Source organism: Daphnia carinata, chromosome 1 (genome assembly GCF_022539665.2).
Source record: "Daphnia carinata strain CSIRO-1 chromosome 1, CSIRO_AGI_Dcar_HiC_V3, whole genome shotgun sequence".
Classification (NCBI taxonomy): domain Eukaryota; kingdom Metazoa; phylum Arthropoda; class Branchiopoda; order Diplostraca; family Daphniidae; genus Daphnia; species Daphnia carinata.
The window spans coordinates 5,138,155-5,153,373 of NC_081331.1; the positions used below are offsets into that span (position 1 = coordinate 5,138,155).

The 15,219-nt window shown below is 38.8% G+C and overlaps 4 protein-coding genes and 1 long non-coding RNA gene across 10 annotated transcripts in view; 2 read left to right on the plus strand and 3 right to left on the minus strand.

The window, feature by feature from the left end:
- Positions 1–15,219, minus strand: part of LOC130692329 (piwi-like protein Siwi) — a 33,822-nt gene that overhangs the window by 1,485 nt on the left and 17,118 nt on the right. The window contains exons 1-12 of one of the 2 annotated variants that reach the window (XM_057515418.2): positions 2,975–3,059; positions 2,508–2,675; positions 2,120–2,447; positions 1,823–2,031; positions 1,661–1,762; positions 1,508–1,603; positions 1,293–1,448; positions 908–1,209; positions 696–804; positions 495–639; positions 284–425; positions 44–209 (exon numbers count right to left, since the gene is read on the minus strand). In XM_057515418.2, coding sequence (XP_057371401.1) covers positions 44–209; positions 284–425; positions 495–639; positions 696–804; positions 908–1,209; positions 1,293–1,448; positions 1,508–1,603; positions 1,661–1,762; positions 1,823–2,031; positions 2,120–2,447; positions 2,508–2,639 — 1,887 coding nt within the window. In that variant the 5' untranslated portion in view covers positions 2,640–2,675; positions 2,975–3,059. Of the gene's footprint in view, positions 1–43; positions 210–283; positions 426–494; positions 640–695; positions 805–907; positions 1,210–1,292; positions 1,449–1,507; positions 1,604–1,660; positions 1,763–1,822; positions 2,032–2,119; positions 2,448–2,507; positions 2,676–2,974; positions 3,060–15,219 lie in introns of those variants that run through there. The other variant, XM_057515417.2, reaches the window with a different exon arrangement.
- LOC130692370 (probable endochitinase) lies at positions 6,225–7,797 on the minus strand. 2 transcript variants are annotated; one of them, XM_057515477.2, is made up of 7 exons: positions 7,542–7,797; positions 7,418–7,476; positions 7,156–7,245; positions 7,044–7,094; positions 6,881–6,953; positions 6,624–6,811; positions 6,225–6,556 (listed from the first exon to the last, which is right to left on the minus strand). In XM_057515477.2, exons 1-7 carry the CDS (start codon positions 7,579–7,581, stop codon positions 6,467–6,469), a joined length of 591 nt encoding a protein of 196 aa, XP_057371460.1. In that variant the 5' UTR covers positions 7,582–7,797; the 3' UTR covers positions 6,225–6,466. The 2 variants fall into 2 exon arrangements, with proteins under 2 accessions (XP_057371460.1, XP_057371459.1); XM_057515476.2 differs by having other exon boundaries at positions 6,624–6,814; positions 7,542–7,796.
- LOC130692361 (G kinase-anchoring protein 1-like) lies at positions 8,406–10,190 on the minus strand. The gene is made up of 6 exons (XM_057515466.2): positions 9,775–10,190; positions 9,363–9,683; positions 9,141–9,296; positions 8,898–9,063; positions 8,684–8,829; positions 8,406–8,617 (listed from the first exon to the last, which is right to left on the minus strand). Exons 1-6 carry the CDS (start codon positions 9,970–9,972, stop codon positions 8,585–8,587), a joined length of 1,020 nt encoding a protein of 339 aa, XP_057371449.1. The 5' UTR covers positions 9,973–10,190; the 3' UTR covers positions 8,406–8,584.
- LOC130692378 (cytochrome c oxidase subunit 5B, mitochondrial-like) lies at positions 10,970–11,713 on the plus strand. Its single transcript, XM_057515487.2, has 3 exons — positions 10,970–11,132; positions 11,299–11,372; positions 11,434–11,713. The coding sequence occupies exons 1-3, from the start codon at positions 11,051–11,053 to the stop codon at positions 11,638–11,640; spliced, it is 363 nt and encodes a 120-aa protein (XP_057371470.1). The 5' UTR covers positions 10,970–11,050; the 3' UTR covers positions 11,641–11,713.
- Positions 12,403–13,603, plus strand: LOC130692388 (uncharacterized). Of its 4 annotated transcripts, none has more exons than XR_009422098.1 (4): positions 12,403–12,784; positions 12,838–12,937; positions 13,005–13,088; positions 13,156–13,603. It is a non-coding gene; the product is annotated as an uncharacterized LOC130692388 (long non-coding RNA). The 4 variants fall into 4 exon arrangements; XR_009001380.2 differs by having other exon boundaries at positions 12,848–12,937; XR_009001381.2 differs by having other exon boundaries at positions 12,404–12,784; positions 12,852–12,937.

Here is a 15,219-nt window from a genome sequence, read left to right on the forward strand (position 1 = left end):
CTGCAATGAAGGGGAAAAAACCAATACGAAAACAAAAATGTACCTGAGAAGGGATACCAAATTCAGTGCATGTCAGCTTCTTGATTGAAGAATACGTGTCAGCCCGAGAACTTCGCAGCACACAGAAAATTAGACTAAACTCTCTACGACTGCATTCACTACGAATAGCGTCAACATAATTAGATGTTCGATCCGCTTGCATCTGAACACTGCATTAGGCCAATTAGACTATTAGGATTCAAAAAAATAAGAAGATGCCTTGAATGAAACGAGAAATACTTACACTCTCGGGTCGGGGACATCAAAACCTTGTTTCCGACCAACATTTTGTATCAGTTCAACAAAAGGTTGTACTTCGTGTGACATCAGAGCAGGAGTGAACAATATCCAGTCGCGGAGTTCGACAGACACGCACATTCTGGATCCTAAATAAGAGAATTGGCTGAATCATTTTTGAGTTTTCGGTAACACTGTCGAGTTTCTTTTAAACCCACGCTGAATGTTACGACTCCAATCTCCTTCCTGTGTTGGAAAACTATTACCGCCTTGTTGAATCGTTTGGGGAGGGATGATACGTGCATCTAGACGAACGATATTGGCAGCAAAATCCAAGCCCCAGCTATTCAACTCTTTTTGAATCTAATGGAAATAATGTATTGCAAACGGCACATTCTATTGCCTATTGCAAAACTCACATCAGGATTTTCGGCCAATCGTCTCCGGAACTTCATTAGACTTTCAACGCGCTTGTCTGGTGTTACACGCGTGACGTTACCAACATCTTTCATTAGCCCAAAATTTTTTCTAAAAAGAACAGCGCAATTTTTATCACATGAAAAAACCATCAGAACAACATATAACTTTAAAATAAATAAATAAGAAATATAAATAAAATAGGCGCTTGTACTTTTGATCATCCGTAAGGCCGGTCATTCCACAAAGCTCTGGAATGAGATAGATCGGTTGATCATCTCCTCGATTGGTATCTCGTCGCGTAGGACGCGACACTAGTAAAGGCTGTGTGGGGTGTCGCACGTCAATATTGTAACGCTTCTTGTAGTATTCCAAATAAGAGATGTCCCTATCTTCCTTACGCAGGTGAAAAGTTGATTGAGGATTCTTGGTGTAGTCAAGGTCATCGATTCGGTAAGTTCTTTTGTTATAATGCGTCATAACAACCTTCCCAAGCATCTCTGCCGAGCACATAGCCTAAACCATGGTACAGTTTACAAATACCAACATATAATGAATATGTTAGTCAGCGAACAATCGCAGCTGTAAATCACGGTCACCTGAAAATCCCCTCCCGCTTGACGAATTTTGTTCATCATATCAAGGGCTGTATCTCGTCGTAAAACACGGTGGATAATTTCAACACCCAGTAGAAACCCTTCCTCGTGGTGGCGTATGGTTGTAACGTAGCCAGGCCATACATTCAGGAAGTGTTGCTATTGAGAAGGACCAGGTAAAACATAGGAAGTATTTAAAACTTTAAACGGAAACCTACAGGAATTTCTGTTGCTGCTGCGGGGTCATAATAATCGCGCCTCCATAGGGTAAGATTCAGCATCCCAAGACAGCGACGTAGAATTATATTCATCACCTAAACATAAAGTTGGATTACGGTATCTTCTCCCCACAGCTAATCCTATTTGCTTACAGTGGTATAAGTGGAGTCTTCTTTTTGAATCTCTCCGACGAGTCGAAAACTGATGACAACATCTGAATTATCAGAAAGACGTTTGGAAAAAAGTTCCAATGGCTGTGCACAAATCAAAAGTTATTGTGGCAATTCTACCAGTACTCTAAATGAAAAACTTACCTGCGGTAAGCGGGTGATATTGTACAGCAGGGTACCGTCAAAAAGATACTTCCCAAGGATCGCTTCATGGACACGGATAAGGGCCTTACGAGCACCGATATGGTCTACATCTGGAGTGAAATCGACGCGATATTGCAGCAGGTGCATATCAGGGCGCTTAGTAAGTTCAAAATAATTCGAAGTAAGTGTAACATGTTGGCCTATTCTTCCTGTTGGTATTGATAACATAAATACGTATATGACAAGCAACCAGATTTAAAGAATAACGGAAAGTGACGGACGTTTGGTTTAATTTACCTAATTTTTCGAAGTCAGCGGAAGGACGAGTTACAATCACAGATTCTCTCTGTTCACGAAAACGACTAGCACCACGGCCACCAACGCTGGCTCCCTCTCTAATGGAAGGCCCAGCACCAGGAGCGGCCGCGCGACTGGTCGAGGCTTGAGGCTGGGCTGCAGATCCACCATGAAAAGAAGCGCGGCCATACGGTACCCCAGAACGTTCTTGTGGAGCTTCTCGAGCAAACGAACTCGCTCGTCCTCCGGATCCTGAACGAGGCTGCGACGAAGGCCTTTGTTCTGGTTCTTCCGGAATTTGTTCTCGACTACCAGCTCGACCGGCATGCTACTCTTAAAAAAAATACACTAATTAATTCAAACAGGATTTTCATTTATATAAATATACGTGAGGTGGCTGTGTAGTATAAGGAGCGGTTCCGTGTTCTCTTGGTCTTCGTACTGAATCGTCCGATGCTGAGTCACCACGTAATCCACGTGATCGTCCTCTCGCTCGGCCACGAGAGTCTTGGTCTGACATTTTGCACTAGTGTCACTCGACAACTACTTCCACAAACTAAAGGTGAAAATATGTAACAAGAATATAGATATCATGGAACAACTTTTTCGTTCTACAATACTACGTAATTTTCATTGGCGGAAGAAAAACTTTCCTCATTACATTTCTTTAAACTATGACAAGTTGTTTTATAGGATACAATCTTACAGCATGTCATGCGTTCAGAGGTCTACATGGAATGATGAAATTTAAGGGCAACAAATATGCACTTAGAGAAGCTATCGCTTAGAAATCACACTCCATAGTTAAGCTACCTTGAATTAACAATTCTGAACCAGACAGAAACCATAACTTACCCAAGGGAATAAAGTTCGATGTAGGGTTAGCGAACAGCAGCAACCTTCTTTCACAAGTTCTAATTTTCGACTGACTAAATGCCCGCCAGCCTCAAAGATCCAAACGGAAGCCAATGACGTTGCCAATTTGTAAAAACGTCAATTTGCGAAATTTAAGTTGAAGTGAAACAAAGGAAGTCACACGGCTACCCTGAATGGTTGGAGGAAAGGGAAGCCTAGCCAGGAGGGAGTTAAAATACTAAAATTTGACCTTCACTGACGAACTTGTGACGTTTCGTTGGTTCCCATGCCCCTACTTCTGTATTGGCTTGCATTCTCGCTTTTCGCACACTGATTGTGATCGCTGTACTGTCGAATAAGAAAAATCGTTATCGTTTTGCAAATGAATAACAAAGATATTGATTTGTATTTTCAAATACAATTATAACCAACAAATAAAATTTCAAACAAAAAAGTTTAGGTTACGTGAGGATAACGATCTTCTCGACCATCAATCAAGATTCGATTCATCGGTAGTCTTATTTTTTTATGGTTGGTGCCATTTGATCCACCACACAAATAGCATAGGGAAGCTGCGACATTTTTTCTACAATAGGCTGTACAGTAGGTTGCAGTGAAATGTGTCAGGTTTGGCAAACAAAGCATATGGAAAACCCCACATTTCACTGCAACCTCCTGTACCTGCATAGCAGTATTTCCATTTTAACATCATTTGCTGTCGGTACCTGACCGATTGCGCCTTTCAAATTACCTCTCCCTGCCCCTTTTCTTGATATTCAACGAACATTGTTGCCTTAGGGCGCATTTTGGCGTCTCCTTCTAGTTCAACTTTTTTTGCGTCAACTGTCCGGTAGATGATTCAATTAGGGGACAGTTTTGGAAACACCGCAGGGGGAGGTTCAACTGAAAAAAAATTTGAACTTTTTCAACGGTGGTCCAGACCACCGTTGACCTTCAGTTGAACTTCAACTCCTCCCCTTTCTCAACTTTTGCTCAACTCTTCCGTTTTGGCGTCAACCTTGACGAAAAGAAGAACTAAAAAGGTTCAACAAAAGGTTGACGCCAAAATGCGCCCTTAATCTTTCTGCATATGGGTTGACAATCACATTCCTTATAGAGTACTCAAAGACAAACTTTGTTTTTCCCCATGCTTTCCCACTACCTTGAGGTCTTTCATGCTTACCATACATCTCCACCCACGGTTTTCCCCGTAGGATTACACTTAGGACTGATTGGCTCGACGAGTCCAAAAATGGTCGATGGAGGTTGTTAGGATTGAAAAGTTCCCCAGATGAGTGCAGAGGACTCAATTTCTGGATAATCCGTGACGCCACGTAGCCATCTTCCAAGATGGCGGCTTAAATGACGCCACATATAAAGTGCAACCTAGAATCGACCAAATGCGTTGATCCGTTCAACAAAGTTCGATGGAAGCATTTTGTTGAAAGGACCAATGAATTGGTCGATTCTAAACTGAAAAAAGACCTTATAGACAAATTGTATTACCCATAACCGATAACTTCGATCGATTACGCTGGTATACAGCCATTTGCTTGTAGCTGAAGGTGTGCACCTCGACTGAAACACGATTGGTTGTAGATAAAAAAAAAAGACAGCCCATTTCCCCGGAAACCCTAGACCGCAAACTTAAAATTCTGCCTTATTAACGTGGAGCCGAAACCTAACTACACTTGATAAATTTCATAGATTTTGGAACGCTTATTACTGTGTACATAAATTTGTGAAATTATTCACTTACGCAAAATGTGTACAATACAACTGAACGCACACTTAAATTCGATACACTTTAATAGTGAGTGTTGGAGGGTAAATTGTTTTCTACTATATTCACTTTACATGTATATGGACCTCCAGAGCTCATGTAAAACCACTAAAGGACAGCAGCAGGAATCCTTGTCAGAGCATACCCAAAGCTTTCACCACCAAGTTGGCCGTACTAGAAATATGTGCAACCCCACTTTCAAACGCATTAGAAAATGCACGCGTAAATAAGCAATAAAAACACAGAAAGGTTGTGGTGCATACTTTCGTCTTTGTTAGTTGAAAGAAAATCACAAACAGTATCTACGTCTGCCACCTAAGCCCTTCACGTGTGATCGAATAGCAGACTATTTCTTCCTACTAAGTAAAGTATCGATATTTTGGCAGCGATTATTTTCCAGCTATGGCAACGACACCAAAACGAATAAAGAAAATGAACTGTATAAACTTAGACAGTAAGACTGCAAGACAAGTGGCGTAAAAAAAAAAGAAACAGATCGCATTGGAAGCAATCTTGCATTAGAAAATTTTTTAAAAAACCTATTAAATTAAAACGCAATGGCGGGGGAGTTACAAAGCTGGTTGGCCACAGGTTGGCCTACGTGTGAAGTAGATTATTGAATTCAATTAAAAAACAAACAACAGAAGGCAAGTTAGATGACAAAAAAACCTGGCTCGATTGCCAAATAAGAAACCTACTAGTTGCTTCTTTGCAAAGATACCCAATAACGTGTTTAAATTTTCGAGTCCAAGATAACCTTGACTTCTGATGAATTACTGCGTTGCGTTGATTTTGAATTAATTTTGATAAAGAATGAATAAAACATGCCACCGTTCGCTACTAATGCGGCAACACTTTCATCATTTCAATGTCGTTCCCTCCTTACAAACAGAGATTAAGCAAGTTGTAAATCCAGGAAAGGTGCAATGAAGCTATAAACTTCATGTGTTATCGCTCTTGTGTTCATGATAACATGTATCCTGCCGTTGCATCACTTCATTTAATGTGCTCCTGAACAGAGGTTTCGTATTATAAAATTATATTATTGTTACCTTTGCGTGCAACTTCTTTTCTGCTTTTTTTTTCTTCAAAGTTATGCAGAACGTTGTGCTGATAAAATTTCAAACGGCATCACAGCGATTGAAAGAGAATCAACCCTTTGCAAATAAAAAGGCAAATAGGCGTGGAAATTGAAGAGATAAGGCGAATAAAAAATCCTTTTCTATCCTTTATAAACAGATCTGTTGTAACCCTGAAAGAATTTCCCGTTCAATGGCGATAACATGTTCTTTGACGGATTGATACCGCATGTTGACGTTTCAAATCTGTAAACAAAAACCACGAATCAATTTGCATCGGATCAACTCTTTAGGCACGCGTGACCATAGTGTTTGTAAAGATAACTTTAGTTTTTTAATGTAGATATATCTCTTTTCAGAGATTAATGACGAAAGAGGACATCACAAATCAAGAACGAGATGTTACATATATTTAGGTGTCCTCTTCATCAACTGATGAACAGATCATAATAATCATAGACAAATTAAACATAAAAATAAATTTTGATTACTGAAAATATAGCCTACTGGGCACAACTTCGTCAGATAATTTATAGCTATACATAGTAATTGACATGCTATTATTTCACTGTAAATTGAGAAATGACTATTTGATAGAATTCCGTTTTTTTCTAATCGTGGCATTTGGTTTTAAAGTGCCCCTGCGCATGGGCCGGAAACGTTGGATGGGTAATCGCAATTGCCCGTTGTTGGGTTAAAGACTAGATTACTTGGACAGAACTGCGACGGAAGAAAACAGAATTTTTATTAATGATTTTAACTTTACCGAATTTCCTTTAGGTCTTACGTAGAGATACGCGATGCCGTTGGAGCACATGTAGAAGGTATTGCAGTTACTCGGGTTAGGATAAGCGCCATTATCCTGGCAATCGAACGGAACATCAGTGGGGGTTGTCGTCGTCGAAATCCTTGTGGGAGTCGTTGTCGTTAGAGTCATTGTCGTCGTTGGAGTCATTGTCGTCGTAGTAGTCGATTCTGCTGTTTTTGAAAAACTACCACTCAGTCTCATTTTAGGGGAGAAAATTTTTTTACTTAATAACTCACTCTTGCAAGGGGCGGTGGATGACGATGTGCACACATTGGTGCTGGGTTCAAATACTGAAGCTCCAGCACAAACCTGAAATTATAATAGAAAATAACCATATTTATCGTAATGTGAACACTTTTTGAAGTTTCTCAGACCGCGAGCAGTGAAAAAGTGAGTTACCATTGCAACGGGAGAGCCAGTAGCACAAGAATAATAATCCTCGGTGCATTCCTAAATGATTTGAAATTAATTAACCGACAAGATTATTAGAGCAGAATCACTTAGTACTTACCTTTCCAGGAACAGGGTAGTTGCCAGTGCCGGGACAGACGAAGGTTGTATTAGCAGTTTTCTCTACTACAAGATCCTGTTCAATTAGATGCTGGTAAAACGGCGAGAAAAAAAAACAAAAAAAAGTTATTATCGGTTAAGGATAAGTTCCCCAGATTGGTATTCGATAAAAGTGTCCTTCACGACCAAAAGTGGGAACGCTATTTAGGTGGAATCTGTGCGTCAACCTTACGCAACAATTTTACTTTTCATCTTAACAATACCTTTGGGTTAAAGAAAGTCCGCCGAGAAGTGACTCCTGTTCCTAGGCACAATAGGGCTCCTAAAATTGAATTCATGATTAGCTACTAAAGGAAAGTTGTCAATGAAATGAAATTTTTAACATACCAAATAGGTACAAAATGCGTACTTGGACGGATGGCAACATGGTGGTGAAATTAAGAATTCTCGTGAACTGAATCTGGCGATAGTTTCACGGCTCCTGGTTTTCAACTGATCGACGGCTATTTAAGAAGCTGCATTTATACAGCTAAGACCGGTACAAACAAAAACGGGAATCGGGATTTTTTTCAAATCGGAGGCAAGATTAACTTTTAATCCCCTTATCTCAAGGAAAGGTATGCGTCAATCTGAGGCAGTTTTTTCAAGGTTTGCGTTGCGTGTAAGCTACTGGTATCCAATTACAACAGCCTCGTCACGGAAATTTCCGAACGGGATCTAGGGAAAAGAATTTAGGGATAGCATTTAATGCTTGTGCATTGCAACATGTCCTTCGCTAGGATTATACCCTTGATAAATTATCAAACAGTATAATCACAACGAATAAAGTATACAGCAGCTTTGTCAGTTTATTACTTACAATTTCCAGCGCAACGCTCCGAATTATATTTTTTCCATGTCAACAATTTTATCCTTAGGCAATGTTGCAAAATCTGTAAAGCCACCAGGTTTTACCGGTGAAGGTAGACAAACGTCACCAGCTTCACTTGAACATCCGGATTGCAACGACAAATTTTACTGCTTCTTGCTGCCTGCAATTTGTCACACCAAAACTCCAAATGGTGTTAATCAAGAGATTATCCACAACATTTTGCGCGGTGAATTTATTAGTAAAAACTTTAAAGTGGAAAGATCACGGCAATTCATTCGTGTAACACGAATTAAAATGTCAGACCATTCCCATGTTAGTTGGATGATTATGTACACCTAAAGAGAAAAAAAAATTAAATTAGAAAATGTACAGTTCTTCCATCCGTGTATACTCAAAGGTACGTTGCTTATAGCAATTTCGCCAACCAATCGAAATTCGACGAAGAAAAATTTTTTTAAGTGAAATAACACAGAATTTTAGAATGTAAACATGCCAAATCATCTGAAGATAATTCGTGAATTTCCATGTTACTGTTTGGGCTAGTTCACGCTCCCGAGGTTTACTTTTCGTTTTCAGACCTTTTCTTGTAACTCTAAATAACGTGAAAAAGAAATTAGACGATTTTGTGAAAACAACAACTTGGTTATAATATTATTACAGCAGTTTTCTTTAAATCGGTCAGTACGGTAACTTTGCTCCGTTCCTGGTGTAATTGATTGGTCACGATTTCTAGCTCAGCCATCAACTCATCTTTGACTTTAGAAATTTTATCCATTTCGACAAGGAGTTGGGCCTTTTCTTTCACTAAACACTCCGAAATTAAAATATATTATAGATAGCTGCACAATAACTAAATACAATCAGCACCATACTTTCTCCTTGAAGTAAGATTCCACAAAGCTTCTTGTTGCGGGTTTTAACGTTGAGCAACTCTTCACGCAGTCTGTCATTTTCCGACCGAAGACTTTCTATTTCGATATTTTTTTGACTCAATTCTTCGTGGAGCTGAGCTAGCCGTGGTTGCTCAACATGAACAGCCTCCAAATTACAAGTCAAAATTTCATTTATGGGGCTTGTAAAGGAATGAATGATTTTTGTTTGCTTTTTTTTTTTACCTCCTTAGCTTTTTTTGTATTCTTTGAAGATTCATTTTTTTTCTTCTCCTTGTTAATAATTTTTTTTGCCTCATCTGCAACTTCTTCAAAGAAATGCTCTTCTCCAATGATTTTTCCATTAATTCCTTGATGTGCTGGGGCTTCTCGAGGAGATTCCTAAAGAAAGACATAAATATATACCACTTGTACGACTGCCTAAGATACAGGAATACAAAATCTCACCTGTGGGCCCTGTTTGAATTGATCAAGAGACATGGTAGTGGCCCCTTTATTTTTATTATTTCCCGCTTTCTTCTTATTAGATGGTTTGTTGTTTACATCTTCTTTTTCTGACAGTTTAGTGGCTTCTCCACTATTTGCCTCAAAATCTACTTTCGAAGCCATTATTGCCTCTTTGAGTTGTGCCTCAAAATCATCATCAACAAATTCCTGATCTTTCTGTTTCCATTCTTTAAAGTTAGATGAGACTTCATTTCCAGCAGGTTTCTTAATAGGGGCAGAAGATTTTCTGGGTTTGCTTCCACCAAACGCCAAAGATTTCAGCTGAAAAGCAAGAATTGCATGGATAAGGTATGTAGTTCCAAAAGTTGTATTAATTGTCTCTGACTTAATCAAATATACACAGCCTCCATACCTCTGCCTTTTCTTGGGCAGCCTTCATCTTCTTTGCAGCATTCTTTTCTGAATTCAATTTTACTTTTCCAGACTTATTTTTTGATTCTGCTAGTTTTTGTGCTGCTGCCCTTTGTTTATCCCGTGCTCTAGAAGCTGCTTTCTCATCTTCATCGTCATCAATTCGAAGAACGGCAAAACGAGATAAAGAAGCAGTCATGCTTCTTTCCAATAATTTATCACAGATTTAAGAGTGGTAAAAAAAAATTATCGTATCGGGTATACAGGCAAACTATGCCAGGAATTGCAAAGTGATCAAACTTGCTCAAGCTTAAGGCTATAAATCAATATTTAAGATATTAAATTACAATAACCTGGGACAAGGAGTTTGAACGTTAATAGTACTGAACATGCCGAAATAATCGGCGTATTGTGATACAAATGGCAGCTAGATGTCGCGACAATTTTGATGGGTTTCAGCAACCCATGACGTACTATTTTTAGTTTACAAATCTTAACATTAGTTAAAAAGAAAAGGTTCTGCAATATTAGTTGACATTCTATAAAGAAAAAAGGTGATATTAGGAATCCCATTCTATTTCATAGTTATTTTCAAAATGCTTACTAAAGATAACAAAGAATGGCTTCATCCTTCAATCTCTGGATGTAACAAATCACGCAAGATAAATTTTTTTGAATTTCATTATCTATCCAATACAAAACAATGAAATTAAGAAATTCAGTGGACTAAAAAAAATTTATTATTGGAATTCAAAGATGAAAATGTCTCATGATGGGCTAAACCTCTAGTCTTCTGTTTTTTCTGGAGGAGGTCCACAAGGTTGGAGCATCTTTTCCATGAAATTAAAACGTACACGAGCTTTGGATTCGTTTTCTGCAATTGCTATGTGATTTAGCAGGTCGAAGTGACCAACATAGGATGCATACGAGTCTCGATGTTGGTTAGAAAGCCATTCGTATCTTGACGTGTCCGCGTGTCCGGTTCCAATATACTTTGATTGCAAGTGTTCCAACTGAGAGTGAATGTTGTAACGGTCACCCATGTTTCAAATACCTAGGAATTGAAAATATAATTGATCAGAAAGTTCATTAAAAAATATAAATCCATTACCCACCATAAAACGTTTGATTCGTACGAAAAACACAAATGCAACCTATTGCCAGGTTTCTGTAAAAACGATGTAGCAGAAGCTTTAGTGTTGCTCGGCAACCAAGCGCTCGTCACTTGTTTCACTCGTCATTTGTTTCATTCGCTCACAAGAATCCAGAGAAGAAAAATGGCTTCGTTCGTGTGCCGCTCGGTTTTCGCTGCAACTCGGCGAGGAGTTTCTACTACCGCTGTGAGGGCGGCAGATAGAGGTAATTATTGTTATAGGTTTCTATACATCTAAAATAATTCCATGCTGGGCTTACGCGTGGGGCTTACATAATAAATTTCGCGTACGCACCGTCGTCACGTAGGCCGCCATGAAAGCCAAAACTGCTCTGATAATGAACTTTTGATCACGGTATTTTTCTTCCTTAGCTATGAACGATCCCCTCGAACATGCTACAGGGTTAGAAAAGCGTGAAATTCTTGCAAAACAAGCTGGTCGAGAGGTAAAAAAAATGATTAAGTTAGTTGTTGGAAAGCTAAATAAAAAAATATACATTCACATAGGATCCTTATGAAATGCAAGTCTACAAACGAGTTGCTGGAACCAAGGAAAAGCCTAACCGTGTTCCCTCAGTTGCTGACCACCGTGTAGTAGGTTGTGTGTGTGAAGAGGACGCCACTGCCATCAATTGGATGTGGCTCTACAAAGGCGAACCAAAACGTTGTGAATGTGGCTACTGGTTTAAATTGATTGATTCTAAGCCTGTCTAGAATTTAGATTAATCTGAAAGAGCACCCTTTCTGAATGTATAGAAAAGAACGAATAAAAGAAGCAGTCCTGATAGTGAAATATCTTTATTACTGTCCATATAACAGGCACATTGAATACAGTGCTTTAAAATTAACTATCTATGTTCATTGAAATAGTTTTTTTTTTCATTTTCCCCTTTAGAGTTTTAGTTCCTTTTATTCTATTTAGTTTATGCATAAGGTAACTATCCATTAGTTGTGGGAAAGATAAACTTTTATCTGGCTCTCATTAATGAAATTGTCTAATAAGTGCGTGAATTCTGCTACCGTACGCATATAGCCATAATTCGAATTCGATTTACAGTTATGTTTAAAAGAATTAAATATTCAAAATGCTGATTTCAATTAGCAGACGAGCTTGAGCGCAGTTAATTCAAGTACGATTCCATTCTTCCAGTCGATGAATGTTACTAAACCCATCCGTTTTTGTTGTGCTGTAGACCACTTAAGATGACGACAACCCTAAACCCCGCTACGGACATTGAAGCCGCTTAATTTTACATATTTTTTGTCCTTCGTCAGTTTTGAACTCGGATGATGGAAAATGGGACGACAGTACCGGTATCGAGGCCGGGAACATGTATGGTTTTTCACAAAAGGTAATATAATTTACAAGCTTCCCGTACCCATTAAGTGTTACCTATTTTTTTTTCTTGTTTTTGTACAGAAAAATTAAGCATTTTTTGCTTCTGATTTTGATACATAATTTTTCTCGTTGTTTATTTGTTCTGTTGCTACTTCACAATGGTTGGCAACGCGAGCTAAAAAGCTCAAGGCAACGAAAAGGTAAACCATTGATTACCTTGTTTTTTATTCGGTTGCTGAAGGCGATTGTCTGAAAATAGCCTGAAATATCCATTCATAGCTTGCCTTCAACATAATGTTAGAATATTATCATATTTACTGTATCTTGAGGGCTTTTAAAAAGCTGCCTTTTTAAATTCGTTTTGGCAAAAATGTCGTTATCGAGTGCTTTGTCAGTCAATCAGTGGAAGCAGATCAGGATTGACGTTCAGCAGAGCTTGTATAACTAAACAGTGCAGTTGGATTTTTACAAGAAGTGCTGATTGTTGCTTCGTTTCATTAGTATACGCAAGTGAATTTAGTAAGTAATCGGAGATCAACTTATTTAATTATCGTCGTGGATTTTGTGATCAGTTTTTTTTAGCTAGGTGTCTATGGAAAGTGTTTGCTGTTATAATGGTTTTCAGACCTACATGGTTGGTCCTTATCTGTATTGGCAAGTAAAAATTCGTTGGTATGTTTAAAACGAACAAAAACCTATAATTAATAACGAACATGTTTACTTTTTATTCGTACGTCAGGCATCACTGATTACGCCCCCTATCGAGTCTACACATTTAGGAAAATAGTTCCAGATGAACCATTACGTGAAACTCAGTACAAAGGTTTTGATAATACAAATAAATCCCTTATTGTTTTTCGGCAGAACCATATTATATTTAAATGTTTTAGGGAAAAAGTTGTTATCATGCCAAAAACTACCTCTGTCAAATCAAAATCGAGCACGACAGACTCTCGCCCACCCTGGAATCCTTCCACAGCTGTAACCAATAAAAGTGCCCAGTTACCGAGTCTACCAGGAAAGAAGAGGCAATTTGCAAACGTCCAAAGCCGAATACGTTCGGGAATCGGTAACAGGTCTTCTAACATGTCGCAAAACGCATCGAATAGCTACCGAGAACGCAATGATTCGTCCGCCGTTTCTGCCTGTCTTTATCCAACTGATCATCAGTCTCCGTGGCCAGCACCCAAAGAACACAACAATACTACAACTGGTTCTACCAACCAAGTCCCAGAAGCAAAAACTCCAGCCCGTTGCGTTTGAGGATACGTGAGTAAAGACAATGGAATATGAATTAGAAGTCTTACGTGATTTAATAGAACCATCTTGTCACCAGTACTCGTAAGTTAAAATTCTCTTATCGTTCTTCCAGTCATCTGATGCCTTTATATACGTTCAAAATAAAAAATAAAATATACCATCAGATTAATAAAATATTGCCTTTAAGAAATATAAATACCACGACACTGTTGGGGCATAGCCTATTTGATTGCGAATTTTAAGCAAACAACTCCAAGACAAAACAAACCAAAATTCGGATCGGTAGGTGTAATATTATGGAAGTTATTGATGACTTCTTTGCTCTTGCACTATTCGTCTACCTTCCGCTATTGTCATATCCGATGCTGTCAAGGCTGCCTGGCTAGAGCTTTTATCAGACGCTATGAGAGCATTTCGTGTTTGAACATCCGTGAGTATAGAACGCGTGTTATCCTATATCTGTGTTTAAGAAAAGATAAGTAGTGAAAGACGTCTCTTCCGTTACAATGTGCTGGATTTGCTTATTTATAAAAAGCACAACATCCAAACAGCACGTAGTAGGGCGGAGTTATAAATCTATTTCGGACCCGGATTTGCAAGCTTTAGCACCCGCAAAATGCATTTCTCCGGAAATCCGGAAAAAGAAGAAAAGTTATTGACTGGATTGACACGAAAAATACTCGCATTCTACTGTCGAGAATGGAGAGTAATGGCACACGCTTCCGGAATTTTTCTTCTTCTAAGAACTTGAAGACGCTGTTGGTGGAGTTCATTCATCCGATCCCGAACAATAGGCAATTATTAAGACGAAACGTTTTAATCTATTTGTACGTCCAGGATAAATTGACTCTTATCAAAGGAAAACGATTTACGGTGGATGTTTTTAAGTTTCAGTTTTCACGCGTAACTTTTGAATGCCTGAAATTTTCACGTTTGGCATTTACCTCAATTACTTGTCGACGCATAGTACTATACGTTTCGCTGAAACATCTTCAAAAATATAGTTTACTCTATAGTTGCCACTGAGCTTTACTGCGCCTTTACTACGACGCAGAGCAGTAAATAAAATATGTGTCAAATGAAACGCAGAGGAAACTCTACCAACAAAACAGCCATAAAAGCTTCCTACGTTCTGCGTCTAACCTGGAATTTTCCTTGCCACAAGGTAAAAGAAGGTGAAAGTTCGGACAACTGCGTCATCACAAGCTATGTCGTACGATACGATTTCACATACCGTAGTTTGGCTTGGATGCTGTTTGACGTGATACTGCACATCCATTCTTAAAGAGGCTCCTTAAACATGTAAACTTAAAGAGCAAATACCTCGGACTACCTTCGATTACATTACGTTTGAATTACTAAGGACCACAGTTCTGAAAATTCAAATCTGTTTCGTTTGAAGGAGTGTCCGCAAAGAAAAACGACTTGTATCAAAACATTAAGTGACGTAACCCTTCACAGATGTTAACAAATTTGATTTTCGAACGACGCCAGGGGGTCGGCAAAAATCGTTTACTTATATGAATTTCTGCGTTGTTGCAAAGTCAAGATTGGGTTACATCACTTTGACTCGTGTAGCACATACTGGACCTGTCATCCATCCGTCTATTAGATCATTATCAGCATTCTCAGCAAGATAAAGGAAAGCTCGTTTTTTTGGATAAGCGTTGTTCTGCCCATGTAAAATGCTCTGT

What these genes read in the sequence shown, in the direction of transcription:
- LOC130692378 (XM_057515487.2), top strand. Translation starts at nt 11,051, where the DNA reads ATGGCTTCGTTCGTGTGCCGCTCGGTTTTCGCTGCAACTCGGCGAGGA. An exon ending in TGTGAGGGCGGCAGATAGAG is followed by an intron (nt 11,133 to 11,298) that starts GTAATTATTGTT and finishes TTTCTTCCTTAG; the next exon opens with CTATGAACGATCCCCTCGAA. An exon ending in CAAAACAAGCTGGTCGAGAG is followed by an intron (nt 11,373 to 11,433) that starts GTAAAAAAAATG and finishes ACATTCACATAG; the next exon opens with GATCCTTATGAAATGCAAGT.
- LOC130692361 (XM_057515466.2), bottom strand. Translation starts at nt 9,972, where the DNA reads ATGACTGCTTCTTTATCTCGTTTTGCCGTTCTTCGAATTGATGACGAT. An exon ending in AATTCAAACAGGGCCCACAG is followed by an intron (nt 9,297 to 9,362) that starts GTGAGATTTTGT and finishes GTCTTTCTTTAG; the next exon opens with GAATCTCCTCGAGAAGCCCC. An exon ending in CCGATTTAAAGAAAACTGCT is followed by an intron (nt 8,618 to 8,683) that starts GTAATAATATTA and finishes CACGTTATTTAG; the next exon opens with AGTTACAAGAAAAGGTCTGA.
- LOC130692370 (XM_057515476.2), bottom strand. Translation starts at nt 7,581, where the DNA reads ATGTTGCCATCCGTCCAAGTACGCATTTTGTACCTATTTG. An exon ending in ACTACCCTGTTCCTGGAAAG is followed by an intron (nt 7,095 to 7,155) that starts GTAAGTACTAAG and finishes CAAATCATTTAG; the next exon opens with GAATGCACCGAGGATTATTA. An exon ending in ATCCACCGCCCCTTGCAAGA is followed by an intron (nt 6,815 to 6,880) that starts GTGAGTTATTAA and finishes TTTCAAAAACAG; the next exon opens with CAGAATCGACTACTACGACG.